The following is a 21179-nucleotide window of genomic DNA, read 5'->3' on the forward strand; positions in this document are numbered from 1 at the left end:
TGAGGAACCTGCTCACGCACCGTTTCAAGGACTACTGCCTTCTGTAGCCGACCCTTAATCCAACAACCAAGCGAAGGCTTGTTAAAGTGTAGTTTGTAAGAGTTTTTTCGCGAGAAGACCATTGACTGAAACGACAATCGCAACAATAACGGTCGACTTAACTTTTATTATATCTATTATATACTTTTTGTTACATTTGATAGCCTTATTTATTCCGCAACATATTAGTACTTGACCGCAATCTCACCTGACGTATCATACAGTCAAAGATGGTAACGGGCTAAGGTTATATTAAATCCTATATAATTAATATTTAATACTCCTTTATTTAAGTTCACTTAAGGTCACTTAACAATTATTCACGGTAAAGTCAATATCTTCTGAGGATGCTCCGGTTTCGGTGCGAAACGTGCGTATAGCGTACATTGCCGAGGATCTGTTTGGTGTGGAGTATACGGATTGAAGTAATTATAAATTACACCATACAGATTCTCCTGCTGCTCGCGGAGTATAGCAAGTTAAGCTTAATTTTCATAATATATTATGGATTTCTGCAAAGCAACGCCTGCTTCTATCCAACACTCGTAATAGGTTTCAAGGTGCGAGTGTTTGAAGCCGACCGAACGAAAATCCCAAAACGAATAAAAAGAAGAAGTACTTAAAACAATACAATACCTGTAGCGCGTCTTGATGCGGTCGCGGCACTCGCGGTTCGTCCTCAAGCTTATGCAGCACGTGCGAAGGCGGAGACTCGCGCGCCTTCATCGGCGACGCACCGCCCCCGGTGCTGGACACGTTGCCGCTGCTCGGCACCACCTGTGCGACACCATGCGTCTTATACATATATACCTCTTTACTAATAGATTGAGAAATTCAGTGACGGTGAGTAACGTCAAACGCATTCTAAACATAATATTACCATGAAAAAATTAAACATAAAACACATAGTAATACATCTGTATAATGTTTGCATTCGGGGCAGCGACAAACCGGTCGCTCGTACCTATCTACTGAGCGACGCGATGGCTCGCAGTACAGAATTACCTTCACTGGATTTATTGGTGTGCTACCTACTGTATACTGTATTGCTTTTTAATGGTTAAAATATGATATTGTATATATTTAAACTTATTAGATTTTAGAGGATTGTGCAGCGTACAAATAAACTCATGTGAGTTTCAAGGATGCGAAAAATACTAATTTTAAAATACTATTTTGTGTAATAAATAAATAAAATAAAAATAAATAAAAAATTAATAAATAAATATATTACGACCATACACATGGATGATGTCCAGCATGTACTGGTGGAATGTAGCAGATACAATTTGGAGCGACTAGATGTTATGCGGCGGTACAAAATCAACAGATTTGACGTGGGTGCTCTAACGAGCCTTCTCTCTCAACCGACCACAGAAGGTTTCAGGTCTGTTGTTGAGATATTTGTGCATAGGCACCAATAACAGATTTTATCTGTTACATTTCCCTTATATTAATATAATTATTAGGTTTTTTGTTTACTAGTTACTTAAGGGATAAAAGTCCCAAATAAATAAAGATTAAAAAAAAAAAAAAAAACGACCATACACACATTAAACAGAATTATGAACATACAGAACCCGTGTAACAACCTAATATTGGAGAATCAAAAACCACACCACTTTAGTAGTGTTTTTCGAACAGACGGTTACTAACTTCATTAATTTAGCAGTTGACGGTTTAGAAAAATGGCAAAAGTTCTGGAGTTAACAACATTCCGCGGGTGTGTAATGAGACGTGTACGGGACGTCTTCTCTGTTTTTGGACCCAATGCACTGCATGCAATAATGGACGAATGAGGATTCTGTATATTCTTTATTCTGTGTAAGATAACTAATAAATATAAATAAATACTTATACTATGCAGATACAGATAAGTACTATTTCTATAAACGCCCAGACACTAAAAAACTTTCAAGTTCAACGCGCTATTAGTAGGAAATTGAATTTTAGACTCAGATAGCAGGGTCACTGACCACTGAGCCAATTGGCCGTCACTACTAGATAAATCGGCCGTCTGTAATAGATTGTATACGTACGAAATGATTTTTCATAAAGAGAGAATTATTGTGTCGCAAGGTTTTGTTTTCATCTCTCGAATGCCTAAGACGAAAAATAGAGAAGTTATTGTAAAAGTCATCAACTTTTCCCATCTTATTAATAGTGGCATAGCGACGGAATAGTTTGTTTATAGTAATAATTGACCGAGATTTGTAAGTGGACATACGACAAACACTACCCCAAAGTCCACTTACCATCTGGTATTGCAAAAATAAAACTATTCTGACGTTATTTTATTTCTTCTTTCGAGAGAGAAATCCTTGAGCTTTGTCCCAGTGTGTGTGACGGGTTTATGTCACTTTACTAGTAGTGTTCTCTGTAGTGGTTGTAGCTCACCTGCGGCACGGGACGCGGCTTGGTGTCCACGGGCGGCGTGGCGGTTAGCTTTGCGGCGAAGGTGTGGCTGCGGGCGCCGCCTACTATGGCGCCCGTGTACGACAGCGAGGTCGCGGCGCTCTTGAGCACACCGCTGCTGGAAGTTGCGACGCTCGATGTGGCAGCGATGGGGGTGGTTGGTACACGCTTTTCCGGCAGGATTATAGCTGAAAATTAACGATTCATTAATAGAAATGTTGCTTTTCCCGCCGGCTTGAGTGCCAAGGTTAACGGATTTAAATAAATGTTAATGTTTTATAAATTGGAAACGCATATAAAAATTTTCGGAACCGACAGGATTTGACTCCTGCAACTCTCTGTGAAAGGCATATATCAGGTATACTGATTTCGGCATCGACGGTAGGAGAGCCGTAGCTTAATTGGATAAATCGCTCAGGTCGCGATTGCCAGAGAGTTGCAGGTTCAAATCCTGCCGGTTCCAAAATTTTTATATGCATTTTCAATTAAAAAAAATTGATAATTCCTCCAAGTGTAGGTAATAAAAGATTATAAAAATGATAATGTTAATCGACAAATCCAATAAGAAATGTTAATTTGAAAATGTTTGTTCAAAATCTTTATTCAACTTGTTTTAAAGCTGTAATTCTATAGCATGCGATCTTTTAATATAAAAACAGTGTTACCTAATCTGTGCCTCTAACAGGATATATTATCAAAATTATTATTATATCATGGATTTCCGCAAAGTAACGCCTGCTTCTATACAATATCTAACAGCATATTTTCATGGTGTCTTTTAGTTATCTAGGTTAATTCTATTTTGACGCTACAGCGAATCGATAGTCAAAAACGACTCTACGATTGTGAGAGTAAAAATTAGACTGCGCATTAATGTATGTATGTAACTCGTAGAATATAGCTGCTGTCAATGGATTTTAAGATAAATGATAAACGTGTGTAATAAAAGTCATTACGCGCACAAAGATTATGCTTTGCCTGCGTTCAGGCAGATTTGTACTCACTATTCTATAGAGCCATTACCGCCGATTTAGTATAACATCCAAGACACAAATTTTACAAGAGCCAAGGTATCGCTACAAAAATATTTCGCTTTATTACGCTAAATAGACGGTAATGGATTGAATTACTAATAATCCATAATTTGTTTATTAATTGCTTCATGTACATACATAAGAGACATGACGCCCCGCCGGGTTAATTGCGATAAAATTTGTCGAAATTATTTTTATTACTTTAATGAATTTAAATTATTATATACAAATTAAATTCTAATTATTGCAATTGATTTAAACATTAAATTATGTCAACTTAGAATTAAAAAAACAAAATATTAGAATTTGTCAACTTAAAACATAAGAATAATTTTGATTTACAATTCAATTATTTATAGAATTATGATTTAATGTCACACTATTATTAATAATTAATTATTAAGATATCATGTATCTGTGGTCTGTGGTCTTATATATGTATATACGTCGTCTACGTCATAAAAACAATTTCGAATAAGCCGATGTTTAGTTATTGATAGTGGGTACTCACGGTGCACGTGCAGTCGCGGCGCGGGCGCACGGGCCTGCGGGTGCGGCTTGGCCTGCGCACGCGCAGGGGGCGTGGCGCGGCTCGGCGTGACGTTGCTGCTCACCACCACGCTCACGCTGCTAGTCTGTTGCAACAATCACAAGTACCTAGTTAGTCGTCGAGTATATGTGGACAATTTAATGGACATCATCATACTACAATAGCCTTAAAGTACACTGCGGGACTTCTTTTTTATTCCACTACAAGTTAGCTCTTGACTGCAATCTCACCTAGTGGTAAGTGATGATGCAGTCTAAGATGGTAACTGTTTGTAGGTACAGTTAAATAATGTCACAACTTTATTCTACCATCACCCTTAGTATAATATTTGCACGCTCGCAATCGCAAAGGAATAACGAAATGAATCTTATACATATTGTATTAAAGCTCTAATTTGCCTACAATTTCTCAGCTGGGGCTTTTGATAGAATGTTTGTAAAATAAAAATCAGAAGTAGAGAATTAGTTCTAATTTACTTTGACGGTGTAATGGCTAGCATAATTTTACAATGTTTCTTGCAAATAAATGTTATTATTATCATTAGTAATACAAACAGTATAATAATGGTATGCGAAAACGACTCCTAGATTGCGTGCGAGCCGATCTTGTACAAAGGCTACTGGCAGTGGCGTGCATAGAGATTATGCACAGGGTATGCAGGAGATATAAAATGAAGAAAATCTCAAGCACGAGTTAGGTTAGGTTAGGTTTATAAAAAGCCTACCCTTAAGTATTTATAACTCGTACTGGAGATTTTCTTCATTTTATATCTGCATACCCTGTGCATACCCTCTATGCACGCCACTGGCCACTGGTATACTGGTGACTGCTGGTGTGGTGACGTACCTTCGCGGCGGGCTGTTTCGGCTTGGGCGTGTGCTGCGGCGGCGGCTGTGCGGGCGGCAGTTTGGCGCGCGGCAACAGCTGCGCGATGTCCGCCTCGGGGTCGCGGATCATCGCCGCGATCAGACTCGCCGCTTGCTTCGTCGCCTCGGAGCCGCCCCTGTGCGTTAATAGAGTCATTAGTACAACAACAATAGTGGGCAAACAATATATTTTTTTCAACAACAATTTTTTTCTTTTCTAAAAGTTGACCCTTGACTGCAATCTCAACAGCAGTGATGGAAAGTGAAATACTATTTATAATATACACGTTGACTTTTTTCTCGTACAAAAACAGTGACCTAGTTAATCTGTCCGATACACCGGGTCCGGGTAAAATGACAAATACCAGAAAGCTCTTGGCCTGGAGTTGTTTACATTGAAACTAAAAATTTTTGTTCTAAGACTATTTTATTAAACACTATATTTTGTGAAATAATAACGTTTTACATCAATACTTTCCTTGTTACTACTTCTCTGTAATGTAATGGCGTGCGCTTTAAGTAATAAATTATTAATATTTTTGTATGAAATAAATTAACATAGAATTTTGAAAAGTTGTAGAACAATAGAATAAATAGAAACTACAAGGCCGAGAGCTTTTCGATATTTTTTATTTAACCCTGTATACACAGTGGCGTGCACTTCATACATGCACAAAAGCACAGCCTACCCTAAAGTTGATACATAACTGGTAAAGGAGGAGAATTTTAGCTGTTTTATGCAATTTTCCTCCCGTATGCATATCCTGGTAAGAAACCCAGTGCACGCCACTGGGTATACATGGTAAAAAAAAAACATGGAAAATTCAATTAATAGATTCATCCTATATCGAGAGTAAGCGGTACGTTGCGGCGGCGGTATCAATTCTATAAATTAGATATTTGTGTGTGTTTAGCTAAATAAATGTGAAGAAAAGGTGCACTGCGTTTACGTTTAATTCATTATGTATGACCTGCGAGTTTGCAGTCCCACTCACTTGATAGTTATGATGCGTTCCCCTTGGCCCTTGACCTGCTTGTCGACCTCGATGTGTGCGCCGGTGGCCGAGCGGATGGCGTTGATGTTACTGCCCGCGCGGCCGATCACCCGCGATATTGCGTGCGCCGCTACTGACACTTTCTTGCAACTGGCGGAACAAAGCCTATATCACATTTCTATTCGGGATCCAAATGTTGCTATTCTGCACTGATCTCTATTAACAACACTCATAAAGGTTGTCCCTGTGCAAATCGTAGCTTACATTGGTCCCTTTTGAAGCGCCACATATTATGACATACAAGTGTTTCTGGAACAATTTGCTTTTAGTTATTCTAATTTTAGTGATTTCGACACTCGTATTACAAATGGCGTCAATCAATAGGGAAATATAAAAAGTAGCCGTAGCCTGGCCAATGGTAATAATAGAGATCAGTGGTATTCTAGAAGATTCTTCATACTTTGGAGGCGTATTTTCAATGGTTGATATGACAAGACAAGTCTCAAATAGGTCAAGAATACTTCAAAGAGGTTTGGCCTTGAACTTGGCTTGGCTTGAGTTTGTACTGAAAATGATGAGTTACTTACCCAGGTTCGAGTGTAGAGATGGTCTGTACGCTAGACTTGCGTACAACCTCTTTCCATCCCTCTTCTCGTCTCGACCCGCCACCTCCCCCGCCGCTTTTAGGCGACGTGCTCTTGGTATCGCCCTCCCACCTGGACACAGGGTGTACATTTTAATACATCAATCTTATTGACCAAGGAAGGTATAAATATCAAAAAATTTTATTCGGAAAGGCAAATCTTTGGCTACTTATTTAACAACGTGTAGTAATTTTAGCAGACAAGACAGGAAAGAAGTTATGTATCGTAATTAATTTATAACGATGATGTCAAGTCTAGCCCTTTGTGAACATGATAGTCAATAAAAATATATGAATAAGCAAATCTGTTTTGGATATTTCCTTGTGTAATACGAATATTTGGAACCTTTAATGATGTTTGGACACTACTTCTTTACACGAAGTTAAATTGCATTAGGCGATACTAAAATGAGCTGTAAACGCCGTCGTATAGCAAGCATCGTTTACGCAACAAAAATGTTTGCAATAAATACACTATATATTCCAGCTTCTGCAGAATAAACGCTGTACCAATAACTTACTTAGAACACCTTTTTGGTTGTACACAAATCTCTAAGCGATAAAAATTTACACATCTTTCATTGCGAGTTATTTTGGAAAAAGATAGCCCTGTTTCAAGACTGGCAAATTTGTTTATTATATGGTCTGTATAACAACCATTGCCAGATTAAAATCGTTTTATTTGTGGCATTTATGACGTAAAGCAATGGAATAAACTACCGGCCCACAAGGTTTGCCTCCACATGATTACATATTAAATTCTTGGTTTAATAACAAATATACTGCGGCAGTGAAACTTTGTCGAGGCTTTCCAATGATGTAGGGAAGAATGTCTTCTTCTTCTTTGGGTTAATGGCTTTATGTCATGCCTGCACGTCACAATTGGTATAATTTACCGCAGTGGCTGTTTCAGCTGCTTAAGGTTTTATTTTGACTAAAATAAATCAATAAAATTATATCAAGGCAGACTTCATCAACCGATAGTTTTGTCGGTTGGGATTAAAATCTGAGACTGTAATTTATTAATGTCTTGTGGCCAAAACACATTCTTCTGATAGCTAAAGTATCTAATTATAAAACAGTTACCATTACAGGATACTATTGAAATTACGTCATCATTTTAAATTTGTAAAATAAATATTAAATCAAAGCTTTAGTTATAAATGCATTAATTTGAAGTTATAAACATGCATCGTTAAATAAAAATAGTAACGAAATCTACTAATTTCAACCGAAAAACATGCTCAATATTAGTAATTTTTTTCTGTATCAATCATAATAAAACCCAGTGGACATAAATATCGACATATAATTTTTGACCTTTTAGAATTTAATAAGTGCACCCTTACTAAATTCTTCTCTATTTATTTTGAATACCAAGTAATTATTAAATACAATTGTAAATATTATATTTGAATATAATTATAAGTTTTATTTTATTTCAGATTTAAATAACCTGTTTCGTAATGAAGGTACTGAATTTTATAATCATGATTTTTAGTCCATTACTTCTTAAAGTCTCCTGGAACGATTAACATATTTATTTTCCCATATTCTAGTTGTTTTCGTAGAATAATATTTAAAAATATGATTATGAAAAAACTGATAAGCGTTATAATTCTTTTTTAATTTTAAAGGATTTTTAGCACAGATGATATACTAAAAATCAATTTGCGGGCTACTGATAGGCGTTCCGAAAATTTTAAAGTGTTTAATGACCTTTTTACACTGATCTGATTGAGGTTATCGGGCCGATTTGCTGTATTTTATTTTGTATTATGTAGTGATGTTGGTGGATCTGTATTTATTTGTATATCATGATTTTTTCAACTTACTGATAGGCGTTGTAAATCTTTTTATTTTTATCGGTCGCGTCTTGCGTCACAGTGTCGTCTTTGTCCACATTGTGCCTACTGGACTCAAACACTTGGCTCTTACGCGAGCTGGTGCCGTATTTGCTAACATTCTGTACTGTGGGAATGCTCTTGGCATCCTCTTCGGGTTTTCTGCAACAACGGTCACTCCTTTAGACCCCGCCAGACTTACCATACACCACTCGTTATTATCACAGTTTAGCGACCATACGGTTTTAAAATGGTCATAGATAGATAGCACCTGCAGTCATTTCGATGTTTTTGTTTGTATTTTCCGCGGATCTCATAGACTAAACTTCTGGTTCGTTATATGCGGGGCACGTACCCTTCGTAAAAGTTTACACACCTCGCAAGCGTTGATTCTCTTCGAGTATGGAAACCCTACCATCGGAGTAAAATGCACCGAATAGTCCTCTTTTTAAAGTTGACGTTCTAACCAATTGTATTGTACAAAGATTCCACCGAATAGACGAACTTTAACACAAAGAGCATTAGTCAATTTGGAACAAACTTTATAGTGATATAAGATACTCGAAAATAGTCAAAGTTTGCGAAGTTCGCAACCTCGTACTGAAGGTACGCGACTCGCAAACAACGAAACGGACCGTGTATGCTGGCTAAACTGTACTAGTGCTACTGAAAATGCAAATAAATCCAAAACTCAAGCATTAATATATAACTATTATAATATAAGTAATCATGCAAACAATCTTCTGTTAACATTTAAATATTTATGTAATAGTTTCAAACTAAGGTTTACTTCTAGATAACTCTGCTAAAATGCTTCATTTCTTTAAGCATATTGGCTTAGTGCTGCTCATGCCTAAGTCTACTGTTCATATTTTGGTACACAATATACATACTCTAGTTTATATACCAATATGGCGAAATTACATAGGTATATACACTCTTTATGATTGATGGCGCTTGTGGCGACAAAATTTCCCCGAATTTGACTCTCTTAACGTATAATTATTTGCGTAATTTAGCTGTGTCTCAGCATAATCATATCTATGTCGAAATTATATGAGTAGTCCGTAAAAAAAAAAACATTCTAATTTAGAAATTTAATTTTTCATTTAATTTACTTTCAGCAAATGGGAACTCAGTTTGAAATAAATTTATGAAGATATTCCAACCGACTTTCGACATTCAAGTTGACATTTCGGCATTCTGATAAGCCCCACAAGAATTTCTGACATCTTGGCATACATACATCAGAGAAGACGTACAGATCGTCAGTCTTAATAAGCAGTCTCCAAAATGGATAAGCAAAGTGCCTTCCAGGACGCGTCAGGTTTTTATCTGACCGTCAAATTCTCATAACATGCAACTGGTCATAGCCCTATCCTCCAAACCCTATAACTAACTAGTGATTATAATAAAAATGCGGCAGTAAACTCACTTTTCCTTCTTTTCGCTGGGCCGTCGCTCAGGCACGATTGGCTTGGCGGGCGCGGCCGGCGTAGCGGGTGGCGAGCTTGGCGCTACGTTCTCCTTCTCTTGTTTCTTATCCGGTTTGCTCGTGCTCTCAGGCTTTGACTCTATTTTGGGTTTTACCTGTTGACGATGTTTGACTTGTGATCAAGAGACATAGTTTTTAATAAGTGATAGTTTCCACCCACGAGGTGAACAGACCACATGACGACCGACTGGTGCAGCGGGCAGCGACCCTGCCTTCTGAGTCCATGGCCGTGGGTTCGATTCCCACAACTGGAACATGTTTGTGTGATAAGCACGAATGTTTTCCAGTGTCTGGGTGTTTATTTGTATATTATAAGTATTTATGTATATTATTCATAAAAATATTCGTCATTTTTGTACCCATAACAATGTACGCTTACTTTGGGGCTAGATGGCGATGTGTGTATTGTCGTAGGATATTTATTTATTTATTTATAAAACGAATCGCAGACAGTAGCTAGATCTTATATGCAGCGCCACCCCCCACCTATTCTTTTTATTTTTAGTTTTCCTAATCCTAAGGTTGCCTGGCAGAGATCGCTAGTTAGCAATAAGGCCGCCCTTTGTATCCTACTACGTATTTGAGGTAAATGTTCTTTTTTTGATTATCTGCAACGATGTGGAGTACAAATAAAGAGGATAAATAAATAAATAACTAAGTTTCATTATACTTATCCAGCAGATGGCAATAATGATCTTATTATTCTCCCATACAATACAAGAAGATAATGTAATGAAGAAGCCAGCAGGAAGCTAGTCTGCTGGGTCTTCGTAAATCAAGAGGAGAAGGAATGAAACTCACTTTGTCCGGTTGTTTCTTGGGCGGCGGTGGGGGAGGTACGGACGCGGCCTTTTCCTCCTTCTTCTTTTTCTTACACTTGGCGCTCTGAGCGGGGGGCGCCTTCACGTCAGAGGATGAACAGGATCCCTGCAACCGGACCACATGAAATAAGACTCGTTGACACTTGACGGTGAAGAATAAGTGAGTTTCACTACACTCGATATTGTCGACGAATACTTATACCCAGGACACACGATCCAGTAAGGTAGGTCAAATTTGGGGAAGATTCGTGACATATTTTCGTCGAAAATCCCTCCTGAGGTGATTGGAACAGTGCGTTTTGCCGGTGATGACCGATGGGCTCCGAAACATGGTCGCTAACTATGGGCCTCATAAGAAGGCTCAGTCACTCAGCGGGCGATGGAGAGAGCTATGCTCTGAGTACCTCTACGTGATAAAATGTTGAGATCCGTAGAAGAACCAGAGTTACCGACATAGCCCAACGACACATAGTTCGGAGGAGGGATGGACGTTGGGGTCCCAAGGTGCTGGAATGGCAGCCCGCACTGGTAAACGCAGCGTTGGTCGACCCCCGTCGAGGTGGACGGACGACATTACGGCGTGTCGCAGGTAGCCGCTGGATTCAAGCAGCACAAAACCGTGGAATTTGGAACTCCCTACAAAAGACCTATGTCCAGCAGTGGACGTCTATCGGTTGATATGATATATACGATAGACACTTATGAAGCGTTTATACATATAATATGTTTTCATTATCGTTCTAGATCCATTAGCTTAAACCTAAAGCTAGGAGAGTTTCCAACACGCTCTAGAGCCCACATCAAACTTAGCCAGTCTTTTATTGTTAAGTCCGAGGTTATGTACCACAGTCAATTAATGTTAAGTTATAAAGTAAGAGCAATAATTCATACGCAGGCTTTTTTATCGTTAATGTGATCCTTACTATCATAATAAGGATTTTTCCATAAGCATATGTTTTATATATACAACGTGTAACAGAACTACGAAATAATATTGAAGGATGCATAAGTATATTTCATAAGGAATCACTTGTTAAAAATATTAAACCAAAAATAGCATAATAATTTTTCCACACAAATTAATTCAAAACAATCTGAGTGTTTAGTTATGACAACCCTATTGAAGATAGAAGGCCGACACGCGCATAGTACCTACGCTACGACACACGTACCTAATGAAGTGACAGGAGTCACTTGATTTTAATTTTGCATGTGATGTTTAGGCTGTATCTGATTTCTTTCAGTAAAAAGTATGACAGTTTACTAAAAAAACTATTAGGTTCTCGGTGCCACAGATAAGTCTCAGAGACAGTACATAATGTATCTCTACCTAATGTTACACATTGTTATTGAGGTATAGCTCAAAGATTTAATCCGGTACTCCTTACTAATATTATGAACGCGAAAGTGTGTATGTTCGTTTGAACTTTCTTTACGCCTTACCTAACCAACCAATCCACTTAATTAAGTTACATAAGCTACTTTTTCTACGAGGAAAACCACAGGACGTCTTAAAACGCTAGCAATACCTAGTTTGTCATAATATAATATACAATTTCCCTTAAAATAATTTGCTAATTTAATGTAGTGTAGTAAACTGTAAAGACAAAACGCGAGTAATACATACCTGCGAGTTGGCATCGATGCCAGAGTCGCCCTCTTCCCGCGCGGCTGGCTCGTCGTCGCCCTCTCCACCTTCGGAACACTCTTCCGCTAAAGCCTTCTCGCAGTACAAGGAGTTTTTATCATTCTCCGCTTGTAGTTTACGCCTCTCCTCCTGTACAATCGAATAATTATTATTATTAGACAACTTCAATGCGTGTAATCAATAAAATATACATTAGAAAACGATTATTGTTAAGGTTTCAAAAAAAAAAACTCATGTTCTGTGCTTGTATTTGTCACGCCATTGGTAGAAATCCTGAAGAAATTGATAAGGCCGCCAAATGGTATACGCTGTGTACGGTGAGTAATATAAGACTATATTTATTCAATTATATTGATTTAAAACCCGTACAAAAATCGGCAAGATTTTAACCCAAATCCAAGAGTCAACTCCGTCAATTGCGGCCGGATTCGGCTTTTCCAAAGAAGAAGACCCCAGTCGATTAAAACACAATAGATAGTTGTGTAAATCACAAAAGTGGATGTTTTAATTAATTATTGGAAAAAAAAAAGAAATTAAAGTAAACAATTCACACATGAATAAGTTTATTATTAGATAAGTTTATTATACATAATAAGAGACAAATAAACAGGTCCCTCTGTCGAAAAGTTTTCAGTTCACAGTTCTTGTACCACCGATGCTTAAATTATTGTCTTTTTCAGACTTAACGAGACTGTTTCGTTATCAAGTGAGAAACATTGCAGTTTCGGCTTACATGTCAAAAGTCTGTATCAGAAAAAAAACTGTTTTGAAGCTATGATGCCAACCACACAGACACATGTTAAGCTTATAAAAACCCTGTTTTTGTGTAAGGGGGAAAAGGGAGAATAAAAGATGTTTGTAGTTACCTTTTTCTCCATCTTCTTCTTCTTCTTTCTCTCCCGACGTCTCGCTGCGGCCTGTCGGCGGTTCTCCTCCCGACAGCGCTCGGCGTCAAGCTCTTCTAGTAGGATAGTGGCGTTTTGGTTGGCGCGCGCCGCCTGGGTTTCCTTGGCCGCTCGGATGACGCGAACACACTCCTGACACTTCTCTAGCAGTTCCTTATCTGATATGGTGCATATATACCTGGCCAAGACAGACATTAAACATTGTAAAAAAAAAAATATATACATATTTCAGGTCGTGGACCCATCCAAATACAAAATCGAGAGATTGAACTATAATGAATGTAAGAGATTAAAAAAAGTAAAAACAATAATAAATTAAAATCAAAAATAAAAAAATTAAAATTAATAAAGTAACAATACAAATTCAACTATTTTATATTATTTCAGGACGATTTCCCTGAACCTCGCAATTCTTTAACGAAGCACAGCGTAGAAGACGGGGACTCCGGGATCGGCTAACATATATTTTTATTTGATAGTTAAAATCAGTACGTGAAAAATCTTTTGAGCCAAAAAAAGTGATTACTCGTTATGTAAGTCCACCAATAGCGCGCTTGGTGTGATCTCATAGTCTATACTCCATGACAACCAACAAATGAGTTGAGAAGTTTGACATTTAATAATAACGCACTCGGTGTGTCACCGAGAATATTTTTAACAGAGAAACTCAATACCTATAACTTTTTTGGACAGAGAATCGAACTCAGGACATCGAGATCCATAGTTAACATGCTAACCGCTAGACTAACAAGGCTATCAATTATAGTATAGAACATTAAATAGAATTTTAGAAATCTCTAAGATCCCCCAATGTAACGTTTTTACGTACTTTTTTGGTTATTGGATCTGAGGGTTATAAGAACAAATACTAACCTAGTCATTTCCTGATCAGAGGGGAATTGCGTTACGACCCCGACCATCCATTTGACCACTTTGGTGTGGCCCTTCCGGAAGGCGGCCATTAGGCATGATACCTGTAAACGTAGACCTTATTGAAATACTCGTACATGAAGCTTTTTAATAATAAATAGATAAATAAATATACTACGACAATACACACATCGCAATTGGTAATACATGTAGCCCTACTAGAAATAAAGAAGATTCATATATACACTAGAATACTTTGTGAATCGAATCTGTAAGTTAAACTGTAGCACTGTTAGCACCAGTGATAATCACAATATGCACCAAAATTAACTTAACCTTTTATTACCTTTCTATTGTCTTGGGAGTCAATGTCCGCGCCGGCAGCATAGAGCATTTCGACGACCGCAAGATGACCGCCGTTCGCCGCCAACCATAAGGGGGAGTTGCCTTTCTTGTTCTTGACTTCTACTGCTGCTCGCCTGGTACAATTGAATGATTATCATATTAAACACAGATATAAATTAATGCATTCTTAATTCACCTTACACAAATTGAACCAAAATATTTCACAGAAATAAAAAAAACGCTTTGTCTTGTGGGAGGCTTCGGCGTGGCTATTACCACCCTACTGGCAAAGATGTGCCACCAAGCGATTGGGGTGCCAATCGTTGGGGTTTGGCACCCTAATCGCCAGGTAAGATTGCAGTCAAGGGTTAACTTGCAGAGGTTTATAAAAAAAAAAGGTTTTACATGCGTAGTCCATGTTTGTGTGTGTCTCGATCATAATCATAATGTTTAATTAATGTCTCACAGCTGGGCAATGACCTCAGCTTAGACAGAAGCTGCTCTCTTGGTTTGTTTGTTTTAAGTCAAATTTTATATTGGTTTTCGAGACATAGAAACTCACCTCTGCAGCAATAGCTCGACGAACTTAGTATGCCCTTTGTCGGCAGCTATAGTAAGGGCAGTGTCTCGGGAAGAAGGCACGGGTGGCGCGTTCACGTCGGCGCCCTTGTCCAACAGCACCCTCCCCACTTCGACGTATCCCCCACTCGCCGCTTCCATTAGGGGGGTGAGACCGGTCTTCGCTCGGTGCTCTACGTTCGCTTTGCGGTCGAGGAGCAGACTCACTACTTCGTGTCGACCTGACAACACGAAAAGTCAAGTTTGTTATTAAATCTGTTCTATTCTATTCAAGTGTAATATTCTCTTAAAGGTAAACTTAGCATAGGAAAATATATATTAAGTTACAGATTTATTATAAACAAGTATAAATGAGCACAATATACAAAACAATAAAAAGAAAAGGAACTGTGAACGAGTATATAATTTATGTAAAAATTACAGAAGATCTAGACGTGCAATTTATATATATTTCGTTTAAATACCGGATTAATTCGGACATTCTCAGACATTATCAGAACGCGTTTTCTTTACAAAGCGCAATTAAAACCACTCACGGTTTCATTTTAGAACGGCTAGGGGAAGAAATGACTGTAGAGTTCCTGAGCACAGATAATATACTGAGTGACAGGTAATATTGCGTAAACGAATACCGGCTATCTTCGAAGAATCACTCGTGAGTTCCAGATCATAGGTCAATTAATGCTTGTTTCTTGATTATTGCGATGATAATTTTAATATAGAGTTTGTAGTGTAGTTTTTGGTGATTTTGTAATGGATACTGTTCTGCATAATCGTAACCAGACGACAGTTCATCTTGGGAGATATGACTAGTTAATAATAATGCTGCCCACCTTGGAAGCAGGCGAGTGTGAGGGCGGTGTTGCGGTTAGTCTCTATCTGGGCGTTGATGTCCGAGCCGCAGTCGAGCAGCAGCCGCACGGCCGCCGTGTGCCCGTTCATGGCTGCCAACATCAGGGGGGATATGCCTAGTTTGGAACCAGTGCGGGAATTGATTTCGGCCTGCAATCAAAAACATTACATTATTTATTCGTATTGTCAGGGACGTAATTTTTGCGGACAGTACGCGCGATATACGTAGACTACGTAGACGCAATACTGTAATAAATCATGAGTAACCGCTCAAAGCCATGTGTTGTCAGCAGGTTTGAATATAGTTGTCACAGTCACGTACGAGGCGATTATGAGAACGGACAGCAGCGTCCCTTGTGTGGGAGACCTTTAGTCCAGTCAGAGTGGACAGTTATAGGCTATTGATGACCCACTCTCAAGTTATTGTTTCAAGGAATCCATTGGTGACAGTGTACATGCTTCAATGCCTCCGAGAGCCATCTTCAGGTCTGTTAAATAAGATCGCGCCATCTTAACTTACGCACTAGTGTTCAGTTAAGCGTACTTGGGTTACTACGACCACTACTAGTGTTAAAACTTAACTGATATAATTACTCACACACTCTTCACGCTTAGTTTCGCACTAGATGTTCTTTATACATTGTATGCAGACAGCTAACATAGGGATATGTGTAGGGAAACACAAGGGCCGTTACATTGCAGCACTTAGCGTAATAGAGTTAAATATTGTCTCACTAACCTGGTGTTGCAGTAACAGGCGGATGATGTTGACGTAACCGCCCGAAGCAGCCAACGAGAGCGGTGTATAGTCCGACACGTTGCGATGCTCCTTGTTAGCACCGCGGCCCAGGATCAACTCCACCACTTCGAAGCGGCCCCCACTGCACGCGAGCGATAGAGGCGTGTCTTTAGTACGCTCAGACTGCGCCTCGATGTCCGCACCATGGTTGAGGAGGATCTCCACGATCTTCTCGTGGCCCGCCGTCGCCGCTAGGATTAGGGGGGTGAAGCCCTGCAAAACGAACACAATTTTAGTTTTGTTCACAGCCTATCAATACGCAAGTTTATAAGGCGCACCAGCTGCTCGCTTCATTACTCTTTTCACATATTTCCTTCTTTTGCTATCTATGTATGTCTGTCATCAGAAAAGTAATTTGCAGCGTAAAACAATCATGTAGGCATTGTTAACAAACGTGGAAAACCTGGATTCTTAAATCCTAACTTCCAAGGTGGCCCTTCTTGAAACATTGAAAGTGATTTTGTAGGGTTAGACTGTCAAACCCAGCCGCTCGCAGGAGTGCAGCTCAAGAAACGAAAGGACTGCATCATGAATTGTTTGAGGTCCTCCAAAGTAGCCGATCTTTGGTCCACGTATGTGCAGTCGCGAGACTGCTCCAGTGGAGGCCTTGTACTTTGGAACTTTATTGGAGTACACTGGAGTACTACGTATAGTACATAAACTTGTAAAGGATATTTTTTTTCATATTTAAATTAATTATATTATTTTAAGTAATATAATTTAATATCTGTATTGGTAGTTATTTATTTGTCTTTAGTTACGAATATTGTATGTATTTATTCTATGGGTATATGTATATGTGCACCACCAAACTATTTTCTGTATTTGTTTACTTCGCTATTGGTTGCCTGGATGAAATTTCTATGAAGCGATAAGGCCGCCAAATTGTATATGTTGTTTTGTTATACTTTTCCTTTTTTAATGTACTTTTTGAGGTGTGCAATAAAAGTACGTACATTCATTCATTCATTCATTCATTCATTCATTAATGTGGTAAGAAGGAACCCTACCTTCTTGTCGCGGTGCTCGATGTCCGCGCCGCGCGACAGCAGTAGGTCGACGAGGTCCTCGTGGCCGCCGGTACAGGCGAGCGTGAGCGCCGTGTCGTGGTTGGAGTCGGTCTCGCCGTCCACGTCCATGGCGGAGTAGGCGGCCGGCGCGGGCTGTGGCGGCGCCGCGTGCGCTCCGTAAACCTCCTCGCGCCCGCTGAAACGACTCTGCGCCGAACAACAACTTACTACACCACGGCTCAAGACATTTACTCCGGCGAATCGACAAAATATTATGTTCTCCAAGTGGCTAGAAGAGTGGGTAGGAGCTCGACTTCAATTCGGGGAGCCGAGTTCGAATTCCAGCACGCATCTCTAACACTTTCTTAATTATGTGCATTTTAAGTAATTAAAAAATCACTCGCTTCAACGGTGAAGGAAAACATCGTGAGGAAACCGGCATGCCTGAGAGTTCTACATAATGTTCTCAAAGGTACTGCGCCAGCGTGGTGGACTACGGCCTTAACCCCCTTCTCATTGAGGGAGGAGACCCGGCCATTAGTGGGCTGGCAATGGGTTGATATGATGATGATGAAGACAGTGGCTAGGCTGTGGCTAGTTAACAAATGGAAAGTTGCATAGGCTACTTTCTATCTTAGGAAAACGAACATTTCCCACGGGATTTGTGAAAAACCGCAATAAACGTGGGCAATAGCTAGAGTAGCCAAATATTTTACGTGTAATAATAAACGTGGGTAAACTTCTCATATTCCCCTTTGTCGTGCTTTGGAAGGTGAACACGTACATTTTATCCCTCATGACGGGATATAATTTTTGTCCTAGCCGTGCTGTAGGCTAGCATGCATAGCGCGAGATGATTATCTATACCAGCTGCTCGTATTGTTTCAACAAGGATGCTAATTGGTAATTAAATAAACATAATTTTTGCATGGTCTGTGAATGCGAGCCCTACTGGTACAAACAAGAAATTTCTTAAAACGTTATTTTAGGCATTTGAGTCAACGATCCGAAAGCGAGGTCGTCATCAAATAGTTTAGAAATAGTTCGCTGATTATTTATTTGGACTAGTCAAGAATAACCTTAGTGGATACCAAAATTGGTTTGCGCGGAACTTTACACGTATAATAGAATATTTAGTTAGCCTTTTAAGCAATTTGATATAGACAGACAAAATTGCCTTGTAAATATGAGGTACGCAAACCCTGAATAGAAACATAATCGTAAGTCTAATCTTTTTGAGAAGTATATGGGACCTTTACCTTTTTCTTGAGCGCGGCGTTGTTGACATGGTGGTGCTTGTCCCTCTTCACGTGCGGTTGCGCCTGCGGCGTGGCGGGCGTGGCTGCGGGCGCGCCCGCCACGCCGGCCACTCCCGCATTGCTGCCCACGGTGTTCACACCCACGAGACAGCGCGCCATACCACGCGGTACTGCGCCACTGTACAAAAAAAAAAAGGTTTTAACAAATAAAAAAAAAAACTTTGCCCTCTACCTTTAGTCTTGGAAAGTATACTTACTGCCACTGATTACTAAGACTTTTGCATGATTGCGAACGATTTGAATTCAGATACATAAACATACATATAAACTTAAGAATTAAGGTTATTCTTGGTGGTATTCATAAATGTGATGGACATGAGGCGCTGTCAGAACTGTTGTTAAATTCGATTAATTATGACGTAGAATTGCGCCGATTTGAGGGTTTAAAGTTTAAATTTCCTTTTTTTTTGTACTCTGCCTTTAATTTGTAATTAGCTTGTATTTTCCTAAAATCTTTCTTGCTTGATAACTTAATGCATGTTGTGAAGAATTATCTTATTATTTTATTGTATATTATCTTGTAAGTGTAAACTAGTTCAGATTTAAGTTTTAGTTTTGTTAAACTATCACAACTCTCAAATTTTGTTACTGAACTTGCCTTGTCACTTTCTATTTACCGGTTTTTTCTTCTATCATATTTTTTTTCCAGGTTTGTAGATATGTTTTCGGTCTATTGTAGTCGATTACACTGTCATTCATTCATTCAGGGCCCTTCGACCACATGTCATTTTCTTCAGATCTATTAAAGGCGTACCTCTAGATGCGATATCAGCAGGATTTTCCTGTAATTGGACATGATACCAATTGTGATTGCCTATATCTTCCGTGATCGTCCAAACCCTGTATATGTTAGAGGTCGTAAAGTTCGTTTGTCTATATACCATGCTATCCCTCGCAGATTGCCATCTAGAGGTTGCATGGGATATACTAAGCCTTGCATTAGCATAAACTGCCGTCTATCACAATACGAATTTCACCTCGCATATTTCAATCATATCTGCTTCAGAAAGTCTGTTTTAAGCACAAGAGCATATTTTCGTGAGACTTTTGTTGCATAACCTGCACGTTTTTTTTTTAATATGCATAACCTGCTCGCTACCACATTATACAAAAAATATATAACCATTTCTGCTACAAAAAGTCTGGTATAAGCACAACAGCATAATAAAAGAAAAAAGGATATCTGTTCGGGCCACTGCGTGTACCGAAAACTGTACCGCCAGCAGTTAACGCAATCGTTGAGCCTCGTGGCCAAAACTAGGACAGTGCACTCGACGCATACTCATTGTCAATATCATTTTATCATTAAAATATCATTATCAATTATTATTATAGGAAATACAGTCCATTATCAATATCTAGCAATCTCTATCATTTATCAACACTCCACAAAGGACTACACCCCACAATAAGAAGTTCGAATGCCTACCTGTAGTCGTCGTAGGGTAAGGTGGGCGGCGGTAACGCGAAGTGCGGCTGCGGGTCGAGGGCTGCGGGCGCGGGCGCCGGGGCGGGCGTGAGCGTGGGGTCCACCCGCGCGTCCAGCAGGCCCGACGGAGAAGGCGGCCGAGCGCGGTACTGGCATCCCGTACCGCCCTGTACACGGTTTGAACATCTCACATTGAAACCACTAACTGTTTATCAGTTGGAATAACATGCCTCAAGCAGATCATGTCTACCATTCATTATGCTATCCCATAGGAGCCTATCAGCCGTATCAATGATACGGGGCCTCCGGGCTACAGGAGCTCCTAACATGTGTAACCAAAAATGTTATCCACAGTTCTTTACTGTTGGAAAGATGGCTATTCAGTTACAATCATCCATAAAATCTTTGACAAAAAAAAAACTATTGTATGATATATTAGTTTCCCTGACCGATTTTGGCAACGTGGTAAATCTCCAGAGCGATTTTCCAACTACGCGGAAGATATTATAGTGTCCAAATGTGTGCGCAAACACAGGTGCACTCTTTTTTTCCTCACTCTCACAATCCGATGGGACGGCATATCCGACACAACCAAAAATAAATCAGGCGCAGGGCCGACAGCTTAACGTGCTCTCCGAGGCACGCGGGTGAATTAACGCTTCACCTTCCAAACTCCAGGCTGGCCCGAAACGGGGATCGCACCAAGCATGCTAGTCACTAG

At 39.4% G+C, this 21179-nt stretch overlaps 1 protein-coding gene across 13 annotated transcripts in view; it reads right to left on the bottom strand.

The window, feature by feature from the left end:
- Positions 1–21179, bottom strand: part of LOC120627134 (ankyrin repeat and KH domain-containing protein mask) — a 78010-nt gene that overhangs the window by 5741 nt on the left and 51090 nt on the right. For 12 of the 13 annotated variants that reach the window (XM_039894997.1, XM_039894995.1, XM_039895002.1 and 9 more), the window contains 19 exons: positions 20459–20625; positions 18970–19147; positions 17711–17917; positions 16641–16913; positions 15883–16051; positions 15033–15270; positions 14472–14604; positions 14129–14229; positions 13217–13433; positions 12330–12479; positions 10683–10808; positions 9822–9976; positions 8378–8548; positions 6487–6615; positions 5900–6049; positions 4885–5041; positions 4000–4123; positions 2437–2642; positions 676–816 (listed from right to left, as the gene is read on the bottom strand). In XM_039894997.1, coding sequence (XP_039750931.1) covers positions 676–816; positions 2437–2642; positions 4000–4123; positions 4885–5041; positions 5900–6049; positions 6487–6615; positions 8378–8548; positions 9822–9976; positions 10683–10808; positions 12330–12479; positions 13217–13433; positions 14129–14229; positions 14472–14604; positions 15033–15270; positions 15883–16051; positions 16641–16913; positions 17711–17917; positions 18970–19147; positions 20459–20625 — 3192 coding nt within the window. The remainder of the gene's footprint in view (positions 1–675; positions 817–2436; positions 2643–3999; positions 4124–4884; positions 5042–5899; positions 6050–6486; positions 6616–8377; positions 8549–9821; positions 9977–10682; positions 10809–12329; positions 12480–13216; positions 13434–14128; positions 14230–14471; positions 14605–15032; positions 15271–15882; positions 16052–16640; positions 16914–17710; positions 17918–18969; positions 19148–20458; positions 20626–21179) is intronic. The other variant, XM_039894998.1, reaches the window with a different exon arrangement.

The sequence above is a fragment of the Pararge aegeria genome, chromosome 10 (genome assembly GCF_905163445.1).
Source record: "Pararge aegeria chromosome 10, ilParAegt1.1, whole genome shotgun sequence".
NCBI classification, from domain to species: Eukaryota; Metazoa; Arthropoda; class Insecta; order Lepidoptera; family Nymphalidae; genus Pararge; species Pararge aegeria.